The sequence below is a fragment of the Neodiprion lecontei genome, chromosome 4 (assembly GCF_021901455.1).
Source record: "Neodiprion lecontei isolate iyNeoLeco1 chromosome 4, iyNeoLeco1.1, whole genome shotgun sequence".
Taxonomy (NCBI): Eukaryota; Metazoa; Arthropoda; class Insecta; order Hymenoptera; family Diprionidae; genus Neodiprion; species Neodiprion lecontei.
Genome location: NC_060263.1, coordinates 28,560,849 through 28,584,668, shown reverse-complemented (window position 1 = coordinate 28,584,668; position 23,820 = coordinate 28,560,849). Strand labels below are relative to the sequence as shown.

Genomic DNA, 23,820 nt, shown 5'->3' with positions numbered 1-23,820 from the left:
GTTAGAGCGAGGCGGGCTTGAGGGAGTGGAGGTTGTAAACTCCGCCATCATCCATACACGCATCCCGCGGCATTGTCCCGGCTAGGTTACGACGGGGCGTTAAAATCGAATGAAAATAATCGGGATGAGCCCGATTAAGGCAGCCCCGTAGAGTTACGGTGATCCCAGAGATTTAGCCGAGATTTCGCGGCCGCGGTTCTTACGCTCCTATTATTGCAGAATTTACAAAGTTTTTCACAAAGTTGCGGGTGTGCCTGGCTTCGTTGCGAGCTCAGCTGCGCGTGACCGCGTTTCGCGGGCTCCGAAAACGTTGCGTTTCCAGTTTGCTGAAATCACCGTAATTGCAAAATTGCCGGAAACCAGTTCCGACGGCTGTTCACATCGCGATCAGCTGGATATTGCTCAACGAAATTCCTCGCCGACGTTCACCAGCCGCAGCAGCAGCAGATATGCCGATATCCGGATATGAGATATCGCGGGATTCTGCAGAATCCTGAGACTTCGACTATCCAGCAATGCAGTCGGATTGATACCGCATCCATTTACATCTCCAGCCGAGATACGTTTCGCTTATGCACAACGGCCTGCGATGCTGGATGGAATTTTCCCTGGTACATGTGTCTGTATAGCGTCTAGTCTGGAAGGATAACTTTTTCCTGATTATTTATGAAAACACGATCGCGGTCCTAAATTAACCCCTGAGAAGCCAGGAGGGTTGTGACCCGCGCTGCAAAGGGAAACAAAATAACGGTGGATCTATTCTCTTTACCCGATGCGTCGACGTTTAACGACGCACTAAATGCGTTTCCCGCACTACGACACAGACTTCTGCGCTCGTAAAACGCGTGCTTTGAGGTTTCATGATACGAAAGTGTGTGCTTGGCCTACAATTAGTCATTGTACTCTCGTAAAAGCGTGAAGTACAGGCACTGGATACCATCCTGAAGTCATTCGCTTCGGGCTCTTGTCGTACCATTTTTTGCAAAAGCGGTTTCGAGAGCGGGGAAAAGAATAGGCGGCAAAGAAAAAAACGAGGCGAAAATGTTCCGATCCTCGCTAACTCTCGGTGGAAAAAAGAGTACGCGTAAAGAAATAGAGACACTATGACACGTGTTTACGTATGATTACATAATGCGATGCAAGAGTTGATACTTGAAAATAGGAAACGGCCGATTTTACAATAAAATATTTGCGAATGATGATTACTTTTAATTAGTATTTAAAGAACTTTTCAATTCTTCTTTGCTTTTTGAAAACGTTCTTTTTGAATGAAAGCTGGAAAGTGTGGGATCATCCTCCTGTGTAATAAAAATCGAGTTACATACACGTTACGGGAAATCACCAAAAAACTGCAAAATTTAATCAGTCATAGTGAAATATTTGAAGTCATTCGCAGAAGTGACTTGATCGATGATAACGAACAATCGCAGTGGATATATGGAACGCGATTGCATCTCACGAGAAGCGCTGATCGTGCAATTCCCAGTCGGACTCAAAATTTCAGCAGATTTGATTTTGAATAAAAAAAAATTTGAAGAATCTCTCACGATCGCCTCGATAGTAATACGCGTGTGAGAAATTGAAGTTAAGAAAAGAAGGAGAGATTGATTCTTTGTAGACTTTGAGAGACTTTTGATTGCCGGCTAGGAAGTCCGAATTATCGCCGAGTGTTCCTCATCCCCGATTCATTTTTCCCCAGTTGTTCGTTACGCCCGGCGCGCGGCGATTCTTGGAGGAAAACAGTGAGCGAACCTTGCTATATTTTTCAAAAATGGAATTTAAATATTTAAATCTGGTGCCCCTGCGGGCCGGGGGCAGAAAAGGTCAGGGCGAAATATATGCCAGCGGTGGGCAAACAGGAGTCGACGGTAAATATTACCGGGTCTGCATATAAGCGTGCAGGAAACCTACGGGAACAGTTAGCACACAGTCTGTCCCGCCGGTCTAGTCAACGAAGAAGTACAAACAATTACTCTTTTTTTCTATTCTCTCCTTTACCTTTCCTCGGCTGACAAACCGCCGGACTCTGTAACGTCGCCGGATTATCAAACGCAATTAAATGCACTCATATTCCATGGCAGGTAGCGGGCTCAGGGCGCGGCGTGTTTTACCTCTTGGTCACTGCAAGTCCAATAGAACCGACCACCATGTGCAGCCCTGCGGGCAACTGTCCGCAGTCACCGATCCATGGGTAAAATTTTCCATGTCGTTAATATCAATCGATCGACTTGATTGATTGTTAGTTAGATGCGATCAAGCGTCGGGAGAAGAGAGAGTATAATATCATTTACAAAATCACCAGAAAATAATGTTGATGAAATTTAATTGGAGAAAAATTCGAACGTGCAAATTATAATATCTTTTATCAAGTTCCTGATATTCTACATTTTTATTAGGTACATTGGAGGAATGTTGTTTTATTTGTGTTGATCCTCGCTGGCATGGCAAATAACCCTGCTGGAGAATTTCTAAACGATTTTTTATCCTGTATTACGGTAAGCCCTATTTATGCTCAATGGGGTGTCCTAGTCGATTTCGACGTTGTTTTGTGCATCTTCTGATATCGATGTCCACGTACTTCAAACTCGGAAAAGGGCTTAACGGCCCCATTCTACACGCAATTCTAGACAGAAAAATTCCAAAACAATTTCATTTATCACAGATACGAAGAAGTGGCGCATGCATGGATTCTACGAAATCGAAATATTAAATTCGTGTACTTCATGCCGTTTCTTATCGGTTAAGCCCTTTTTTGCGTTTGAGATACGTGGACTTTGATATTTGGAGATATATGCGACAACGTCGAAATCGACCAGGGTACCCTTTAAATACGTTTTCGTCGAATTCTGCTCGTTCGTGAAGCTTCACTTCTCCTTCGCTCCGCATCCTGTGAATTCTACGGGAATCCGAAGCGCTCCCAGCAGCCATAAGCGGTGATATTAGGGCCCGAGTATCGGGTAAGAATTCCGAAATCGGACGGGGGGATGCTGAGTGGAAATACGAGACGAAGATGAGGGACTTGTTTGATTTCGTTCATCAATATCTCAATATTCAAGAACGATGGATTTCGGTTTATGGAATGACGAATATCGCCGGGAGATAGATGGATAGATCATTCATAATATTTTATACTCTCAGCTCTCGGCGATGGGATTTTCGACTTCAATATTTATGCATTTTAATATTCTATCGAGCTTGTATCTCTCCTGTCTGTATGCGATACGTGTGTACACCGTACATACATATTTATATGCATGCGGTCGAAGTTAATTAAAAGATCTTTGTTATCTAGCCTACAGCGCACTTCTAACACTAGATACGATTCCAGACTATACCTGCGGAGTTCTGCGGTATGTAAATTCAAATGAGATCGTTTCTTTCGCGTTATCAATGACAAATGCGCAATTCATTCCTTATCCTATAGTTTTGTTTATAAATTTGCCGTAAAATCCGATCAATGTTAAAAAATTCTCAAGCTGATTACGGAGTCGAATATTATTTTTCAGGATAATTTACCTTCCGTTGCAGCTAATTTAGACACCTCGATTTTTGCATTAATTTAAACTGCTGTTTGTTTGACGTCGGATGTTTATCTTTCAACTTTTAATATCTCTGCTTCTACTTCAGGTTATTGAAATCGATTTGAGGTAAGGAATAAGAAGATGAGTTTGAAAGGGTTTCAATTTATTAAATTTATCTTCATCTCGCAGCAAAGGTATATGGTTGAAATTCCCTGAAGCTGTCCCGCTGGTCGCAAACTTTACAACCCACACAGGTCTGCAGGTATCGTGTTTAGAAGATGCGGTATGCTTATAAGTGTAATTTTTTTACAAAATGTTGTCCGCTAGAATCGAATTCGACAAACGAACGCGGACACATCCCGAATCGGAAGATTGCTTCCGCAATTTCATGCCGAAGAAACAGCAAAGCGGGACGTGCATGCCTTTGGACTAGATTCTTCTACGTAAGAAAAGAATTAAAGAAAAAAAAAAAAAAAACTAACGTAACTGCGTCTCAACTACGCGTTTGAACAAAATTTCAATGTATAATACGATAAACTGTGAAGAGCTTCCTCGAAGACATAATATACACGCAATATATTCTATTTCCAGTCAGCGGAGGTAGCTTTGAGTTATACGCATTATATTTTTTTCCGCAAATTATTTACATATTTTTTTCCATGAAATTCTCATCGTCGCGGAGCTCTGCGATTTTCTAGAACGGTTTGAAAGCGACGCGGCTTTCGAGGAAAGCCCCCGCAGAGCATCGCGTACCCGACAAGAACTCAGCGGCGGCTGAGTGAAAGGAAAAGCGCCCTCTGTCTGAATGCTATTCCATTGATTACGTCAAATTTCGAAGCTTTTCTCGAGTCTGCGGTATTTCAGTCTCTTTTTTCGGCTCGAAGCCATTCCCAAGTCGAATCCTTCCCCCCGTTTCATCTCTCGAATGAACGTTTGAGCGGGTGATTTGCGCCATAGACATCGTTCGCATTATGGGTGTATACAAGTCGTACGGAAATCAGTGTTGATTAAAATTTATCCGACTGACAAGGAGATAATTAACGGATCGAGGAGCTGAGCGAACCCGATTTGCTCGCAGTAAGTTTTTGCCGCGAATCTGAATCTTCTTCCCCCTTCGGCATCCCGTTGAAATGAAGACGCCCCGGTATTCTATCACGTCGTTGAGTCGACTTCCAAGCGAAATATACGACGCTCTAAAACACTTACTTATGTGTTTTTTGGACCTCGACTGCCGACGCCGCCCGTCGCTTTTAATGAGGCGAAACGCTGTTCTATTTACATTCGAAAACCTGCGGGGACGTGCATGCAACGCGGTACCAGAGCCGGTGTAAATGCATTCCACGAAATTACGCCGGAACGATGCGGACCCTCTAGGCCATCCTAGTCCTGCAACACGCGAGGATATATTAACGCCGAAACCAGTTCTATAAACATCTCCGCGGGTGACAAAATTATACCGCCCGTTTCAATCAAGTAGTAAATGCTCGCTTCAGACTAGCGCCGGTTTCGCAATACGTCGCAAATATCGTACAATACATTATTCGCGAATTACTGCAATAGCGCAATTCTGCTACTATTGCTGCATCATACCACAGTGATCACAATTATTCAAATCATCAACATTTTCGACACGGATGGTTTATGTTCTGTCACGTGACTTGTATTGTTTATACGCGTATTCAATATTTTCATATCACTGATTTATTGCACCTAATTTATACACCCGCAGAAGTCGAAGAGTTGTACTTTTCATCAAGTGCTTCTGCAATTATTACCATGGAGTAAATGTTTCAACGACTTGGCAATATTTGTACCGTAGCGGTTCTATGGCATCGGTTATAACGATACCTGTATACCTACGGCATTGGTTTGACCATGAATATCATGCCGTATTTTGTGAGAAAGATACTACGATTACATGCGATTTATAATCAATCATATTGTGGTATCGTAATGCAATTTTCTGATGCATTCGGTCAAGTTTGCTGTTTGGCCTTTAATAGAGTGTAATTGACCTGCAATCGACAAATTGCTGTTCTTTAACTCTATAATCTTTAACTCTCGGGTCAAATCAATTTCGATTGTTATCTGATCTTTTATTTATTCACACTGAAAAAAACCGGTGGTAATTTTTAATGGCTGGACAGAACAGGACTGTGAGTTCAATAAATTGATAATATGGTTTCAGGATTTTACGATTCACGTTATTTGATTCAAATTATTTGTAACGGATAGCTGTACTTATAAATATACGCTTTCAGTGAAAACTTTCGCGCAGTTGGCAAATTCAGGATGGTCACGGATGCTGGAAACGTGGAAGTCTCGGAGATATCAGTCAAGTTTACACGGAGTAAGTAACTTCTGGAATGAATATGTAATAATAATAATAATTTCAATTTTTACGTGAACATCAACTTTTTGCCTGTCACGTTTCGCAGTTGACGGACAAATTAATTATCTAAAACCATCACTGATTTGAAATCGATTTCTTTCTTTTGCTGGTTGTACGTGATAAAATTATTCAAAACCACTTGCAATCACTTGAAAAGATGCTGCGTACGTTCTTGTCATAGATGGTACAAACCTTTCACCAGTATAATTTTGCCCATGTTTTCCACTTCACTTTAAAAGAGGGGACAAGAAGTATGAAATGGCAGATGACTATCCCATGTCAGAAATAATAGAATATAATCCAGTGTGAAACGATGAAATATCATATAATCACAATTTATGTATTCATTGCCTTTGGACACTAATGGAAGTATGGCTGAATCTTCTGAAAACTTGAAACACGAGCGAAACCTATCGACTACTTAATTAGCCTTGATCGTAAATTTTCATTTCGAGTGTCAATAAGTAGGTACATTTTCTACAGTAACTTGAAATAATCACGAGGTACCTTTTCTATTTTGTTAAAAGTAACAGCTGCGAATGTTACAGGAAATAAAATTTCCGATCTTGCCTTACGCACAAATATATCTTTGCCGTTCAACTTTGTTATTTTCAATCCCTCATACAAGCTGTAATATTTTTCCATTCTACAAATTAAAATACGACCCATTTATTTCTTCGTTAACCATTCAGGTACATAATAATAAAAGTATAAAAAACATTCGAAATTTGAACTCTCGTTCCCATTTTCCCGCGCCTCGGTCCTCCTCGACTCCGAGCTCGTCCGCGAGATGGCAGCATCTCGATCAGGGCGCACGTGCGTCGTTTGTTTGTCACTCGGTCGTCCCGAGCGCAGCCGAAGAGAGCCGAAGCCGTTGTTCGGGGCGATCGAGCGACGCCCTTCCCTGCCGCGATGCCGGCCGTATCCCCTCCACTCCTCCGGCTGCCTCCCTCGCCCTCCCCTCTTCACGGAATCCCCACCCTTTCGCCTTTGGTTGCGGCAGCCTCCTCGCGTCGCTGTCAGAGTTGGATATGCATTCGCGAGGGTCGGGTGTACGCATTGTTGCGCCGTTTCGTTGATCGCTGACCCGACGACGCCATTGTTACCAAGCCCCTTCGAGGCGGCGCTCGTTTGTTTTTTAGTTGGAAGTACAGTGACAGTTGAATATCGGTGCGACAGCATCCCTTCCTCGTCGGCTATCACCGAGGGCGCTGATTAATTATTACTCGGATTTCAGCCGGCGTTCCGCCTTGGCGAGAGCAAAAACAAAAAGAAATAATATAAAAAAAACGAGAAGGTTAGAAAAAGCAAATCACCTCTGGCAGGTGACACGCGATAAAGGGGGGGAAAAAAGTGACTCGCAAATTCGCCCGAAATCCGGATACTCGCTCAGCTCGGATATTCAAACGCTCTCCGCGAAACGTGGTGCTGCTCTACATTTGTCAAAAAGTATACCCGTTACACGTAATCTCAATATCCACCTGTGCGCGTGTCGGTTTCTTCGCCTCCTCGCGATCTCTCTTCCTCCGTCGTTGAGTGTTTTTCGGTTTGTTTGTTCCTTTTTATTTCACACGTCGTCCGTTCCCCCGCGTGAATTACCTCAACGTAACGTCGTAGAATCCGAGCGTCGATTCGCGTCGACCGAGTCCCGAAATCAAGTGTTTTTGGTGCTGTGGCGGTGCATTATGTGAATGTGTTCCCCTCGGAGCTGCTGTGCTTCGCTCTACACACCGGCTATCGAACGAAATCAAACATGCCAAGGTCAGTCGAAAGGGTCCTTCTTTATTTATCCCTCCCATGCTCTTTCGCATCTCGGCCGCACGCACGCGGCTCTCACCTGCCGTCCCGTCGCACGCCCCCCGGTTCCTTTGATTCATAAAACGCCGCCTCCCCCCTCCCTCTATTTCAACGGCGAATATATCGACCTGACGACCGAGTCTGAATCTCCCTCGCGAATTAACATCCACTTGTGTCTGTTTATGCTCAACCGCTACGCGGTGATACGAGGAAAGCCCTGCACAGGGATGATATCATTATCGCTCGATGAGGGGGAAAAAATGAAGGGCGCTAAACCGCCTTGTTTGTGCAGGTATGCTTATTGTCCCGGGTAAACGTATTCCGCATATCTCGAGAGTTGTAAGCCTCGGGATTCACGCCGGTACGTATTACCTATTTTGAATTTCAAGACCCCGAGAGGAACCTGGGTAAATAAACCGACGAATCTCTTCGCCGTCACCGCACGGAGCATTGTATTCTACGGTTGTATCTATCCGGTAATCGGGACGGTATATCTACGGATTTTCGAGGTAGGCTGAAGCGGCAGAAAATTTCTGACCATTCACTGCCTGTTGTATCTTGCCTTTCTCGCCTAACACCTGGCGTCCTTTTACCTACGACAACGATTTGCTCAATTTTTCCTGCCATTCTTGTGATACTCTCGCGTTCTTTTTTCGCACGAATAGCTTGCAATTGCGGACGATAAATATTCGTGAATCATCTTCGCACACACGGGATTACGTAATTGTTAGGTTTCAACGCTGAAACTTATGTCACAAAGTTGAACGTGGTTAAGTTTTTAATATCTCTGCACGACAAAAATTGTCCTGATTTCATATATTTACCTCCAAATTTTCGTACACGTCGCAGTGTTAATCTTATGAAAATGATTATTTCTCAAAGATACTTTACGTAACCGCATTCATTCGTAATATTTTTCAGCCGCGGCATGAATTGAATTACACGTGTGTCGCATCTTCGTCATTTTCCATAATTATTATGAATGAATTATGAGTAAAAATATAAGTTTGTATAATCCGATTATTTTTATCCCAATATGCAGACGCGGTTCGCGTACAATGACGACGGTAATTTTCGAATCGTATAGTTTTATTCTCGAGCGTTGATCCGTCGCCGTAAGTCGTCGCTTATATTTTATTCTGGATGTAAATTGCTTTGACGCGTGGATGTGAAATTGTAATAAAAGGAGAAAGACAACGTTCACACCTTGTTCTACGCTCTTTCCGGTCGTATCCTTTCCTCGTCCAACAACTTACTTGCATGTGATTTGGTCAAATTTGAATGTATGGAGGTACCTGTAATTTCAAAAGGGACGTATTTTTCTTGTAGAACTTTCTTACGCACCCACATATGTATATAATATTCAAAATACACCAGACGTCCAAACTCGTGATTACGTGAACAACATTCTTCAATTTGAAACATTAATTTAATTTCTGCCCGAAAACATAGGCTACCCAGTGGGTCCCCTGCTTCCCTTAAAGTACCCTATTTTCTTCTTCTTCCCCTATAAGCACTTTGAAACTGGAAGATTCTCCTAAATGTATTCTCAAGCCATCAATTTACCCCTAAAACCCACCTATTTTTGCCAGTTACTTTTTTTCATTAACTAAAATGGATTGAAAAAATCAATTTCATGCTTGAGAGCAATGTTTATTAGGGTGATCGTTATTTAGGATGTTGACGAATTTTTGCCGGACCACCCCCTAAATCAATTTTAAATAATTCAAACAAGATTCCCAAATTTATTCACCTTTTTAACTCGTCTCTAACCCGCGTCCCAAAGAGGCCAGATTTCCCCATTTACAATACACGTGTTTTGGACACATTCTTAGCGTATATTTTATTGTATACATGTTCACACCGTTCAGATTGTATCGCGATCTGTCTGGTCGCTGGTGGGATTTTACATTTTTGCGATCCATTACACACAACGTAGGTACATGAACGTGAAAATACGAGTTTTAAAACTGATGAAAAAACAAAGTAAAAGTAGGAAAAAGAAACAGTTGGTGTAGGTAAAAAATTTGTATTCAAGATTTGAATTAACATGCGCGCGATAAGCGAATTGATAATTGAAACAAACTACGTATAAGCTTTTGCCACGATTCGGACCCGTATATCTATGCACATATCTACGAACAGCTTCTACGCTATACATATATGTGTATACCGTGTTGTTTTTTCATTCGAGTTTAAAAGAGCTGTATCATTATGCGCACTTGCCTTGATGTCGCGTACGTATCTGCAGAGCAAGAAAAAAAAGGTTCATGCTCGTTCGGCAGTAATTAATACCTACCTTTTATCCCTACCGAATTGAATGTAATTGAAGCCCGTGTTCCTGTGTAAATATACGTGTCGAGAGGAAAAGAAATTCTTCCTCTCTTTTTTTCCCTCGATCTCGTCTCTTTTGTATACGAAAATGCGGGGGACGAGGGAAATCGCTACCTCGGATAACGACGGCCAAAATTTTATCGCCTGTCGCACATCTAAGACGAAGAAGAAGAAGAAGAAGAAGAAAAAGAGGAAGAAGTTGATTATTTTTTCTCTCCTCGAGCCAGCAGCAGCACGAAGATTAAGGTTTCTTCCTTTCTCTACAACGTACCCGCGCAACTGCAGCTGGGTTCTTCTCGTTTCTCCGCGCCCCGCCTCTACCGTAATAATTTTTAAATGCCACTCAATCCTAACTAACTCAAAGAGCGAGCACTACTCTCAACAATCTCAACTGTAGGTACTGTATGTACCTTATTATACTCCCGGCGGCTGCAATGTTTGTTCAGTCAGTCGCTGGACACAACAAGAAAACGCGTTTGCGAGAATTACATAGGAGAAAGGTGACGTCGTTCGTAAGAGAGAGACGATGCTTGAAACCAAAGTGATTATATATATCCCGCGGCAGCAGCCCGATACGGGTTATCGGTGTTCGGTATTGGAGTAGAACGGAGCGAAAAAAAGTAGCAAAAAAATAAAATCGATGTGGATGAAAAAATTGAAGCGAAGTAAAATCAAACAGAGAACGTGTATCGTGTATAATGTATATATATATATATGTATATAGATGTATGTATATAACTTATGTATCAGTACAATATCTTCGTCGTTGAATTTGTTCGAAAGGCTTCTTTTTATTTACCGTGCTCGATATACAATATCGACAATTTGTTGATCTCTTTTCCTACTTCCTCGGTTCTTTTTCTTTTTCTCTTATTTTCTTTTCTTCTCTTTGCTACCTGACCTGAATTTCTTAATAAGGGGGGTGCTGAGGGGTGTTTCAACGTGATAAAAATCAGCCGTCACTGTCAACGGTGTGACAGTTAATTTAACGCCCGGTCGCAGCTCAGCAGGACAATTATAAAAAGAGAATTCATTTAAATTAAATAAATGTTAATTAGGTATAAACCCTTCGGGACCCGGGCAACAGCTTCAGGGATATTTTCTAACACATCGATCCGAGCAGAAATATAAATTTTATAAAAATCTAAAGGTCATGTTGGCTGTATTTTATTAACCGACAAATAATGCAGAGGACAACGAGATTCGAATAAAAAAAAACAAAGAAAAAAAATTTTGTGCGGTATAATTATTGAATGTAAATTATTTATAATGTATCGATAATTGCTTTTAGAAAATTTTACTTAAATTGCATGTAACACAAACAATTTGAAAATACATATTCGGTGTACTTCATGATACAATTTGAGTATCATGGTAAGTATGAAGAATTTTGTCTACCTCGATTCTCTAACAGAAAGAAAGTTTTTAGACAACCCGTGCACGCATTTCTTCTCTCTAAGGCGCCTTTTCTTAGCGCGCAATAGGTATAGGTTTATGCAAAGAACTAATAATTTATTTGGCAGACAGTGCAAATATACTTTTATCGGGGACGAAATCTTCTCTCCTTTACCTTGCGGGATACATAACTTACAATAGGCGGGTCTTGCGCCACGATTTACGACCATCCACAATTCTTCCAAATGTATTTTGTTTGGATTAAATCATATTGCCTAACACATGTAAATGTTTATATAGTCAGATGGGGGTTTGATAACTCGCAGTATCTGAAAGCTGAAAGCTGTCATACCACAGAATACGAATTATGTAACGACAGATCCGGTTCGTTTCTTCGATATTTGTCCAATCAAAATCTTGCGCAACTTGTAAAAATTTAGTCTACGTGGCCTGCGAAGTACGTATACGTACATCGTAACTGTGTACAGATATACCTATAATATCCCAGCATAATTTGACATCGAGGGGTTGAGAAAACAGTGCAGAAATCAAGGTGTCGTCCGCGTGGTCCGGAAACGATCGGTGTTATCGCCTCGTGCGTGTGGCGACGAAGCCATTCGATTATCCCTTTCAACCGTACATATACGTGAGTCTAATGTACGTATATATGTATCGCGTATATAACATGGGACAGGGAACTGCCTCCGAGACGTATCAGCCGTGTCAACCTATCTCCTTTCCTGTCGGGAGTTATTAAACCGATTCCGATATCAAATATAAGATCCACAACATTCCTGCCTTACAGATTCGATCGGTGCGTTCGCTAATTTTCTTTGACAACTTTGCGAATACACGAACAAGTTTTTCAATATTTATTAGCGATAGTAATCAAGCAAGTTTAAGTTAGCTCCAAGTTGTACTTTTTTTTTTTTTTTTCTTCGAAGCCATAGCTTGAATCGCTTCATGTATAATTAAATGTACATTGCGGAAAGTATTTTACGGCACAACCGTGAACTTTGATCGATATTTACTGGTCAAATTTAATTTCTAAATTGTCATAATATGACAATGATGATGATTTCCGTTATACTGCGGCTACAACAATTGGCTGCCTACGGAAAATTGAGTGCGCGCTGAATAAATATTCTACGCCTGCATGATATGAAAGTGCAACGTGAACACAATTTCGCAATACGATAGTGTAATCGTGCATGTTTTCCCACACTTTTTTTTTTTTTTTTTTTCTTTTGTCAACTAGTTTTCTAGCGATAGATCCGTAAAGAATTTTTTTGCATATTAAAAGAAAACGAAAAAAAAAAGTGGCAGTGCAATCCGACGAAGTTGAATTATATCGTGGTGCTAACGTAACGAAAGAATTATGAGAAAATCTCAGTTATTTCTTGCTACTTGTAGAATGATTTTGAAGGAGTTCAGTTAATTGGAAAATATAATGATATAAATATTTTTTGCTTTATTAGGGTTGATTGAATTTCAGAGAGATCTAAAATCGTGAGGCGAACATTTTTAATAGAAATTCGTCGTCAAATCGACAAGACGAACTTTACGTAATCTCGCGCGATTAGCCGGCGGACGGACGCTTGAACGACAATTTCTCATATTTATTACAGGCGCGTTCGTATGGAAGCTTGTCAAAGCACCGTCGGACACGTGTACTTTGTTAAATAATGCAAACGGTTGTAGAAACTTACGCGCCCCTCGGTTTCCGGTTTTATATTGTCATTGTACAAGCGTATTACACTAACCGCCGACGTTATACACTCGGAGGGAATTGCACCGCGTCCGCGTATGATCGCATACCCAATCTTCCGTATTACGTATTCAAGCGAAACCATCTAGAGCCGCGTGCCGCTTACTATCCTAATCTCGCGTCTGGAATGCGTCTATTATAGGATTTTTTTTATTATTTATCATACCCAGAACTTCGATCGCAAAAAAATATAACGCGAGTGACTACATCCGGACAGCGTAATAATACACAAGATCTTTCACTTACAATCACAAATTTATTTTCCATATGCTGTATCCAGAACCGTGTATTTGTCACCAATGGAAAAACATGATTTATAGTTCAGCATTGCATGGTAACCACGTCTAGACATTTTTTTCGGTGCAGGAAATGCTTATTGTAATTTGTAAGTTTCGTGTGCGGTTTTTATGGTAAACACATTGTTATTATAGGTCGTTTTATAATTTCGTACGAATATTGAGATATACATGCATGCACACTGATTCGTTATGGAAAGAAAAATTGTGTTTTTAATTTTTTTAATTGTGTCCTATTGATACGGTTTTCTTTATTTAGTTATAGTACGTCGATCCACGTCTAGACTGCGGCCAACGATAAGTATTAATACACTCTACCTATATTCCTCGTCATCGGATTACATAAGGTTAGGTTATACTATCGATATGTTCTTTACACTCGTCATCGGGGTCGCAACCCACTCAGTCAAGCATACGTGGTCCGACCTACTTCAAAACGTGTTTGCAATTTTTCCGCTTTCATTCGTCTCACTTTATAAAGCAGTGCCGTATACGTGTAGGTTATACAATGTACATGTAACGCTATAACGGAAATAAAACTTGTATGATCGGTCAAGGTGCATCGCGATCGCATCGAATACGTACGTAACATGTTTCTTTCATTGCGAATAAATATTGTTTCTAAAAATATACTCGAGCTTTCGTGTCAGTCTATGGTATTTTTTTACAGGACGAATGTTTGACTAATAAATTGCAAAATTTTTATTTTTTTTTGCTGTGCCGAAAACATTTTGCCATCAGAAGACAGACGTGTTTTTCCTGTAAATTAATCATATACTTGGGCAAATATTTCACTACTCAACGTTATTACATAAAGTTTATTCACGGCATCTATCGCAGAGAACAGGATCGAGGGATTTTTTTCTTTGTAAATATCTTTCCGGTCCTGTGTCCGATAATTTTTAAGGTCCCTCAAATGTGGCTAGTTGAAAGCAGGTAGTTCTGCAGGTCAATTTTTGTGGCATATATAAGAGTCGTAGTATGGTATACGAAATACATATATACAAGGTTACAGGTTCTGTTTTATACATGCGGAAACAGATGGCAGGCAGGCAGGATGGCAGATTCGAATAATCAAACGAATGTAGGCATGATTTTCATTATCATTTTCATTTTCGTGTTCATTCTCATTCTCATTCTCATTCTCATTCGCATTCTCATTTCCATTTTCCATTTTCCATTTTCCATTTTCCATTTACATGAAGGTGAACACGAACTTGTGAATGGTTCTTCTCCGTATCTCTGTTATATAATCTGTTTCCCGTACCCTTTGCATGCCGGCTACATCGTGCAGGGAGCGTTCGCCCGTTTGGGAGGGTGTAGGGCTGTAGGGTTGCTCGAGGTTTGGTGGAAGGCGTCGCGAGTCTCCTACGTTCGTTATTTGAACACGTATTAACTTACCTACACGAAGCTGTAACTCGGGATGATAATATTTCGTAAGAACAGAAAGACGTACGAGGGAGGGAGGGAGAGGTAGGGAACGAATGAAAGGAAGAAAGAGACGAGAGGCCGGCGTGAAAACACAGAATTATTATCGGTAAACGATTTCAGTTAGTCGCACATCCGCAGATATCATCTCTTGGCGAATATCCAACCCTTGGTCTCGAATCGCCTTGTGACTTTCTTTCTCTAACCGTTTGTTCGTGTTCGTTCGCTGATTCGAATGATGATCGTAAAATAAAATGGGAAGATCATCCCTAGGACCCGAATTCGAGTTTCTCTTGATCTACGTCATGTACCTGTAGTTGCCAGGAATATAAACTCTCTCGCCGCAGGCTTCGTAGGACTTACGAGGAGGAACAAGGGACCTGGTTTCAGGATCCTTGAATTAATTAATTGAGATATCAGGTTCATTAGGTTAATCGAATAAGCGCTTACGGCCATAACAAGGTCTCGAGATCGTTCGGTCGTTTCGCTGCTCTTGCTGTGTAATAAAGTACAGGTATGTGCCGCGCAAATGCTTCTCTATGTAGACATAATAATTAGTACATTCTACGTTTACGCAAGTCGACGAAAACAGGAAGATTTTTGAATCCATCGTCCATTCTCACGGGATTACGTATCCAAGCGCAAGATTTCTCCCTTCCGGCTCCGAATTGGTAATATCCGGTTTGGCTAGAAATTATTTTTCAGAATTTTGAAATAGCCAGCGAGGGGAGGGACAAGAAAAAAAAACTCCAATAATATATATATAAACGTGAAAACAGGAACGCAGGTAAAAGTGAGGCGGTGAATTTCATCCGCGTATCCATCTTCCTCCCTTTCATCTTCCGCTGCTGCAGCCTCGGGGCCTCGGGAGCTACCTGCCTGATTTTCTAGTACCTAGAGGTGAAGGCCAGCTGGGTATGCCAAGGCTCAAGAAGTGCAGCCTACCTGCCGAAAGCACGAGCAGCACGTCTTCTCTCCTGTAATCTCCGGCATGCGAAGCGAACGAGCAAGAGAGCCGCGTCTTGAAGTCTCGCAGACTCGCCTCCAGCAAACCACATCATCAACTCCTACCGTACCAGTTTCTTCAAAGTTATGGTACCTCATCCCGCTCCCTGAACTTGGTGGAAAACTGGCTGCAACGTACCGCCAGCATTCATGCACATGGGGGCGCATTCAACGCTCGCCGATCAAATTCATAATCTATGAACTCGATGCAGTTCAGGCGATTATAATATTAGCCCAACAGCGTCGATCAGGAGCGTAACTATACAGATTCGTTTCATTCCGACGTGGAATATATTGGAGTCATTTTTTTTTCGATGATGTTTGTTTGTACTGGGATGTTTGAAATACAATGGAGGAATGTGAGTATCGCACTTTTCTACGGGAAAGATTCAATCATTTTTGCACTGGAATCTATTTGGCTGTCAGGGGTCGATTGAAAAAATCTCCGGTCTACACGAGAGGCGATTCAACTCAAAGGCGTCCGAAACTCGACAGTTGGACGTCGAATTGTAAATTAAAGCAACTTCAATTCAAAATTTAAATAACGAGGAATGAATCGATCGAGATTACTGAAGACGTTGTAACTTGTATACCAAATCATTCGGGCTCACGTGACGTGGTTGAAAGAATTGTGCGACAAGCGTTGAAAGTCTTGCGGTAAATGTAAAATCGTTTCAATACATTGACATTCTGTTGATTTCTATCCTATCGTGTGCTTTCGTTGATTTTCGGGCTGTCAAGAGATTTTCATTCTTTTCCAACGAGTTCCTAACGTTGTAGGTGTTGTAACGTACACGTGTGATTCTATCCAATTCCGAAAACAATGAAAACGTTTGTAATGCTCGGAAATAATTATAGAAATCAATCGGGATACTGGAAATTGTTATTGAGGAAGATCATGTGGTAAGGTAAAATAAAATCGAAGTCACCTAAAATCGATGTTCATGAAATGGAATCGCTGATCATTTAATTTTCAAGCTAACGGCTCCTGATCGGCTCTGAACTTGCAGATGATGTCTTCCCCGGCGTTCACTCACCATTCACGCAATCTTGCCAAATTTCATATAAATTTAGGCGACGCTTGACAGTTCGTGGTTGACAGTTAGTTACATATCTCCACCCTCCGCCCGTCATCCCCTCATCTCGCCCTGAGGATATGTCGGGGCGTGACCACAGTGACAGATATTAAGCCTCCTATTTACGTCCTAAGTCAACAGAGCGTACAATTCTACTTTATTGCTAGCCTGCTCGGCATGCTGGATTTTCCACGGCGTGTGCGTGCGTGCGTTTAGGGGGAGTCTTTGGGGGTGGCTTCGTTGACCACCCCGGGCTGTCAATTTCGCTCGATAACTGATAGTTGCCAAATATTATTGGAGGTTGGACGTTGCGCGAAACGCCCGCGTCACGGTAGCAAATGCACGAGAGGACGTCAAGCATGTTCAGCCATAGTGAGCTATTTCGATTGGCTATAGTTGTTGTACGCGCGGGTACGATGGGCGAATTTTACGCATTAACCAACCGCGGGATTTCGCAAGTTATATTGATAAAAAGCTAACGAAATGTCCGGATACACAGATAACAATCGATAGTACATACGTAGTTATTGTGTGGTATACGTTACGTGCACGTTGTAACGATCGCACTGTGACCACTTGGTCACGCGGCGGTGACGACGTCATGCTCGATAGTTGTATCAAGGCTACTGGTTTTTATTTTTTACATTTTACTTTTTATTTTTTACCAACCCAACCTGTTTGTTTTATTAGCGAAGCCGTAGTCAGTCATCCGCGTCTGAAAATATTTTGAACTACTCGCTTCGTGTACATTCTTATCTTTTTACGAGTCTCACTGTTATAATGTTTGTGCTCTAAAATTGTTCGTGGAAATGAAACGCCTACCGTTTGTATGTGTAGAATAATATTGCAATTGTCATTTCCGCTCAATTTATCACGGGTCTATACATATAATGAACGAGACCCGCGGAATGACGATAATGAAAAAGGTTTTTATTATTTAGGTTACGAGGGGCTTGTTTTACACTCTACCGTTATGCATACATATATGCATGTAGATACATTTTTATACATTATTTTTTAAGTTTGCCACTTGAGGGCATTATTGTGTACGCGAAAGAATTTCAATAAGTCTCCCACCATCTCATTTTCTGCAAAACTCGTTGCATCGAATCTTAACACCGGGGTAATTGAATCTTTTTTTTTTTTAATAATTGTACAGACCATCCTTATGATCGCAACGTTTCGTCGGAATTGTACTGGATTCCGTGGGTCAAAGACTAACCAATCCCTTAATACTTGTTCTAAAAAAAAAAGCGCACCACTCGGATTCGCACAACTGATTACATTCTTACAACACCAACATCCTGGTTCTTTTTATGCAACGCATTCACACGTCTAACTGCGGTAACCTGCCACACGTATAGAATCTCGAAGGCTGTATTGTTCCTAGACCCGTTCGATATAACCTTCGTAACAAGAACGATGTGTAATGTGGTTACCAATGGTGTAGTTATACGCATCCTCGGAGAACTAAGTATAACTACCGAATGTCGAATGGGAAAGGGGTGTTTGAATTTGTTCCGTTTTCGAACTCGGTACTGATCGTAAAACGCAAATATTACGTCTGGAGTATAACATTTACATGCATTTACGTTGTACATGTAGCAAATAGTTTACGGTGTGCGCAGGTGAAGGGTCTTTTTTCTCATACGACGAAGAAAAATAAATCTATCCACCTTAGGCGGATTAAGGGCAGCGAAATGACCTCTGAGATTTGAATCCGCGCAGACCGAGTCGCAAAGGAATTCTGAATAGCCAGATATTCGAATTGCCTTTTGAGGGAAGGGAGAAAAGTCGCGCAGTAACCTTTGATGACGCGAAACATCCTCCCATTGCCGACGCCACCGCTGACGCTCAGCAGAGATCTTACGTACCGCCGATTTTGACGCTGACCGAATCCCCGCGAGTCTCCTGCTCCTCAAGAGGAGAATCCCTCCGTCCGTTCGTCGTCGAGACGCGGGGAGTGAGCTCCCAGGACACGTCCTCTCTCTGCATCTCCATCTTCATCTCGATCTCATCGCTCTTTCTCTTTGTGCTCGCTTGCCTGACTGACTGACTTCCTCACTTTCTCACTTTCTCACTTTCTCACTTTCTCACTTCCTTGCTTACTTCTTCCACCGGGAAAGACGTTCGCCCGGCTTTTCCATTGCAAAGGGGAACGTGTACCATTGGACTCCACTTCTTTTTGCTACCCTCCGCCTACTTACTACTTCTACAGCGTACCGTGTTCGGAGGGGACGGTTTCGTTCGGTCAGGGTTCACCCAGCAGACCGTCGGCATGGCCCTCTTCGATCTTCAACCATCACACATGACAGGGTGACCACGGTACGAGGAAACGCATATCGGTATATGTGTATAACGTGTGCCCACATCGTCGGTCGGTTTCTCGTATTCTCTACGAATGTCCGCGAATAGTTGGCCTCCCCGCGTGATGGAACGACAAAAAAAAAAAAAAAAAAAAAAACAGCTCCTTCGGACATGTATCCTTTCCCGTCTCTCGTGGAGTTCGTACAAGCGCAACACTCATGCTTGCACGCTAGGATTTCAGGGGCTTTTGCAGGCGCTGCGATTAATGATAAGATAGTGCGTACGGGCAGTGTTATACCGTCGTGTTGTGGTGGGTTACAGTAGGTCGTAGAAGTGATACGAAGTGTGTGAGACGCGGGGGAAAACTTCCCGATTCTTAATTAGTCACAACCAGCTTGTCACGGTGGCAGCGCCTGCCTCCCATGCTCGTACTGTACCTACATGCCGTAATTAGAATTTATTATTCTCCTAACCGGGTTTCGGTCGCCACACAAACCCTTTGTGTGACACACTCTTTCTCCGGGATCAAAAGCTGTTCTTATAAAATATGGTTAACCTGTGGTTTTTAGACCGAGATATGTAAACTGCTTGATTATGTCGCGTAGAAATATCACACTGTGGATCTCTTTGAGCATTCACGAAATTCGATCTTTGCCTTCTCCCTACCCGCCCGTAATTGTGAGAAACTTCAAAATACCCTATTAAACAACTTTTAGCCTCGAAAAGAGGGATGAAAAGGATCGTAAAGGGTCCGTTTTAACTGATTGTGAGTCGCTTGAAGTTTATACTGATGAATATAAAGAAGAGACGTGATTTTCCTGATAAAATTTAATCTTTTTTGACGAAGATTCAGATTCAACCTCACCGTTTATATAATTACGATTATTTGATTATTGGCAAAGTGTGATGAAAACGTGAGAAAGAACCAATACGCTCATCACTCGTCGAAGTTGACTCATGCACTGTAGACTCCCTCGTCGAATAGGTGCAGCAATCGAAGATAATTACGAAAGAGAGCGAGAGAGAGAGAGAGGGAAAGAGAAATAGAAATGTTGGCGAACCGTTAAAAATGCAACCGGTAGTTATCAAGCTCTCTGAGAGTGTTTTGTACTTGTGTTTCAGGATGCAGGGATCGGCGCATCGTGAAGGGCATCGCAGGGCCCCGGCGCAGAAGCTGCTGCTGTCGATGCTACTGGCTGGTCTCCTACCCCTCGCAAACGGTGAGTCACTTTCGATGGTATGTAATGCTGATCGCGAGGCAGGAAGGCAGGAAGGCCTCGGGTACTAGAAGCGGCAGCCGCCACCCCATTCGGCGAGTGGCGAGGGTAGTTTTCTGGGGATCGAAATTTCGCCTTGTAAGGAAGGGAGGGAGGAAATAATATCGGAAATAATAGAGAAACACCCGCGAACTCTTTGCGAAAAATCTTTTGCTTTCCGTGGACGCCCCGCTTGCAGTTTTATCGCAGTTTCAGAATGTACGTATATGTGTATGTGTATATATTCCGGTGGGTTTGTTGGTAATTTATTTACCCATAATACGTCAATGGGGCGAAATTTTGATCAAAGTTACTGCGTATAACAGACGGAGGGATGTATCGCGAGGGGATGATGGGATTTTTTTTTTCTCTTCTCTTTTTATCAAAAGGGAGTCGAAGGCATTGCGCATTCATTAATTTTCATATACCTATGAACGTGTTCGTTTTGCCTAACAATAATCGTAATAATGATGGTAATAATAATTCAAGTAAGCCTCTTACCAGCTACTTTCCTTTTCGCGTTTTTTTTTTTTTTTTCGCCGATTTTAATACTCAGTATGGGGTGTGTACCCATAATCTCTACCTTATAGTCAGGGGAAACCATGCGGAAAGAAACGTTTTATACTCGTGAAAGATGTCGGGGAAGTGAGGTTTATGTCTTTAATTTATACAATCCCATTGTCACAATCTGTGGATCTTATGGTTTTCTTTTTTCGATATTATGAGGAATGTTGAAATACTGAAAATCATTCATCAAATCCGTGAGTATCGGTAAATTATTTTTCATGATGTTATTCCAATTTCCACTCACATGTTTTCGTTTATTGAGAACGCCACAGCTGAACCGAGTGGATTGCAATTTTATTTCATTCAATAAACGCTGCTATACTATCAATGATTAGGGTTTTTGTTGAATAATAATATTACCTTTCAATATTCTCTTGCGCGTCCTGTTGATCTTACACTCAATTCTCAAATTGAATTTCTTCGAGCAATTCCGCGAATCGTTTACCAAATTATATCGAAACTCGACGTAGATTCGTGACAAATACGGTATCGTCTTGACAGTTTGCGTCTACAGACCACGAGGCGAGAAACTTTGCGGAAATTGGCTTAATCAATCAGTGAGACAAAATTACTTCCCAACCGATAGGTACCGTAAATATTTACAGATTCTTTACGCGGTGTATTATACAGGCAACGCCATAGAATCATTGGAACGACTTGCGTCGAAATATAACCACATTCATCTCCGCTTAATCGAAGGAACGCTGAGAAGTTTAAATAAAACCTCTTTACACACACGCCGCATGTGTAACAGCCGTGATGGCGATGATCTTAACAGTATTAGACGGGGATGAATCCATTATAAAAAGAGATAATCTTCCATTTTTCCTGCACTTGATCCGATCAATCAATCCTGCGATACAGCTGTAGATATGATGTATTTTTTCACGCTGTTATATTCATAATCGGTGAAAGACGAGACGAGATGCAGTTCGGATCCCTCGGTACGCCAGTCAGTCAGTCGACCCTCCTACGCGCAACCCTGAATTCACCCCTTGCGTCCTTCGCATCGTATCCGTCTTCGTCTCTCCCCCCTTCCATCGGATGCCTGCGCCCCCAACTTTTCATTCGTATATATGTCGTGGGAGTGTAAATTAGATATGAGTATAAACGTATAATATTTCTAGTAAGAATTGAAAAGTTGGCAAGTGAAACAAAATAATGGTGAGGGAAGAAGTGTATAAAAAGAAAAATCAAACAAAAAAACCGTGTAAGAAAAGAAAGATCTAATGGAAAAAACAACCGAAGCAGAAAGTTGAAAATGCAAAATATATACGACGACATCGCGAAGAGGATTAAATAACTTACTTCCGTTTAACGTCGACGTCTCGACTATATCTTGATATAAGCCGACACTCGTGCAGCGTCCGTGTCGAGATACAAGTACCTATGTATTATTTATACGTATAGGTAACTTGCAACTCCTGCAGATAGATACCCTTTCGCATCCGACCCTTGCACTGGGGCTGGGGCTGGGAAATGTGTATTATTTTTCCTCTCCTTCCACCCCGTTTCATCCCCTCGAATTACGTATAACGTGTGGGTGTCGGTTCATTGTGGCAGGCCAGTAGGCCACGGAGAAATTGTGCTTTCTGTTTTGCAAGAATTTCGCATTCCGTCTGTGGATATACAAATGCAAACCATGCACTGTATCGCCTTTCTTTGAAAACATACGTCTATTGTAGTAATGTTACAACGTCTGTGGGATGCGCGCGTCTCTTAAGCACGTATGTATGCATGCGTGTATGTACGTCTCTTCGTATTTCTCTGCATTCGAACGAACCCTCGGCAGGAGTGCGCGAGGGAGATACGAGTCTAATCCTATGTTGACCTAGCGCAGTTAGATTGCGGCCGTAACGGCGAATTTATTCCGCACCGTAGGAACTACTTCGCTCTCGAATCGATCATCACCCAGAAATTCAGGGCATATTTTGTGTGTGTGTATGTGTGTGTGTGTGTGTACGGGTGCGCGCGCTGGTGCGTTTGATTGTAGTGTTTGTATTACGACACGAGACTTTTCCAAGATTTTTTTTTTAAATAGTGTTCCGCGATATTTCATGCCAACCCGGCTGTTGTATCAACTTTCAATGTTGACCATCTCTCTGTGGCTTTATTTGTGGAATTTTGAGTATTATTATAATTATAATTATTTTGTTTTACCTTTAACTTTTGAGACAGTTTTCCTTTTTCAGATAATCTGAAGAAAACTTCAATACCGTATGCCAAATAAGAATAAATTTCAACTACGCATCCTTTTTACTTGTGGTGACAGTTTGATTCTGAAGAAAAAATATACATTTTTCTTTGTTTAGCAAGATTGAGTTGTTAAACAAAATGAGTTCATTTTCTACGAGGCACTATTTTGCAAATTTGCATTCACTTTAGCATCAGGATTTCAAAAGATGAGTACGTTTTGCTTTATCACGGTTCACTCGATTCTAAACAATCTTAAACTTGCGAAATAATGATTTTTCCTTAACATGGATCTTCATAATTACGTTAGTAACCAACACATTTATACACGTATATTTATGAACAATTTGTCAATATTCATGAAATATCAACGTTGGATTAATTAACACTGAATGTTCACCACATGAATACAATTTTTCGAAGTTGTTTGAACCGCACATAGCTAACGGAAAATTAATTTTATTCGTGGAAATAACTGAGCCGTT

At 41.6% G+C, this 23,820-nt stretch overlaps 1 protein-coding gene across 4 annotated transcripts in view; it reads left to right on the top strand.

Moving 5' to 3' along the window:
- The window catches only part of LOC107222695, a 172,274-nt gene that overhangs the window by 26,241 nt on the left and 122,213 nt on the right, over positions 1–23,820 (top strand). Inside the window, exons 2-3 of one of the 4 annotated variants that reach the window (XM_046736823.1) lie at positions 5,783–5,871; positions 20,442–20,539. In XM_046736823.1, the coding sequence (XP_046592779.1) occupies positions 20,443–20,539 (97 nt within the window). In that variant the 5' untranslated portion in view covers positions 5,783–5,871; position 20,442. Of the gene's footprint in view, positions 1–5,782; positions 5,872–6,929; positions 7,675–20,441; positions 20,540–23,820 lie in introns of those variants that run through there. The other 3 variants (XM_046736822.1, XM_046736824.1, XM_046736825.1) reach the window with 3 other exon arrangements.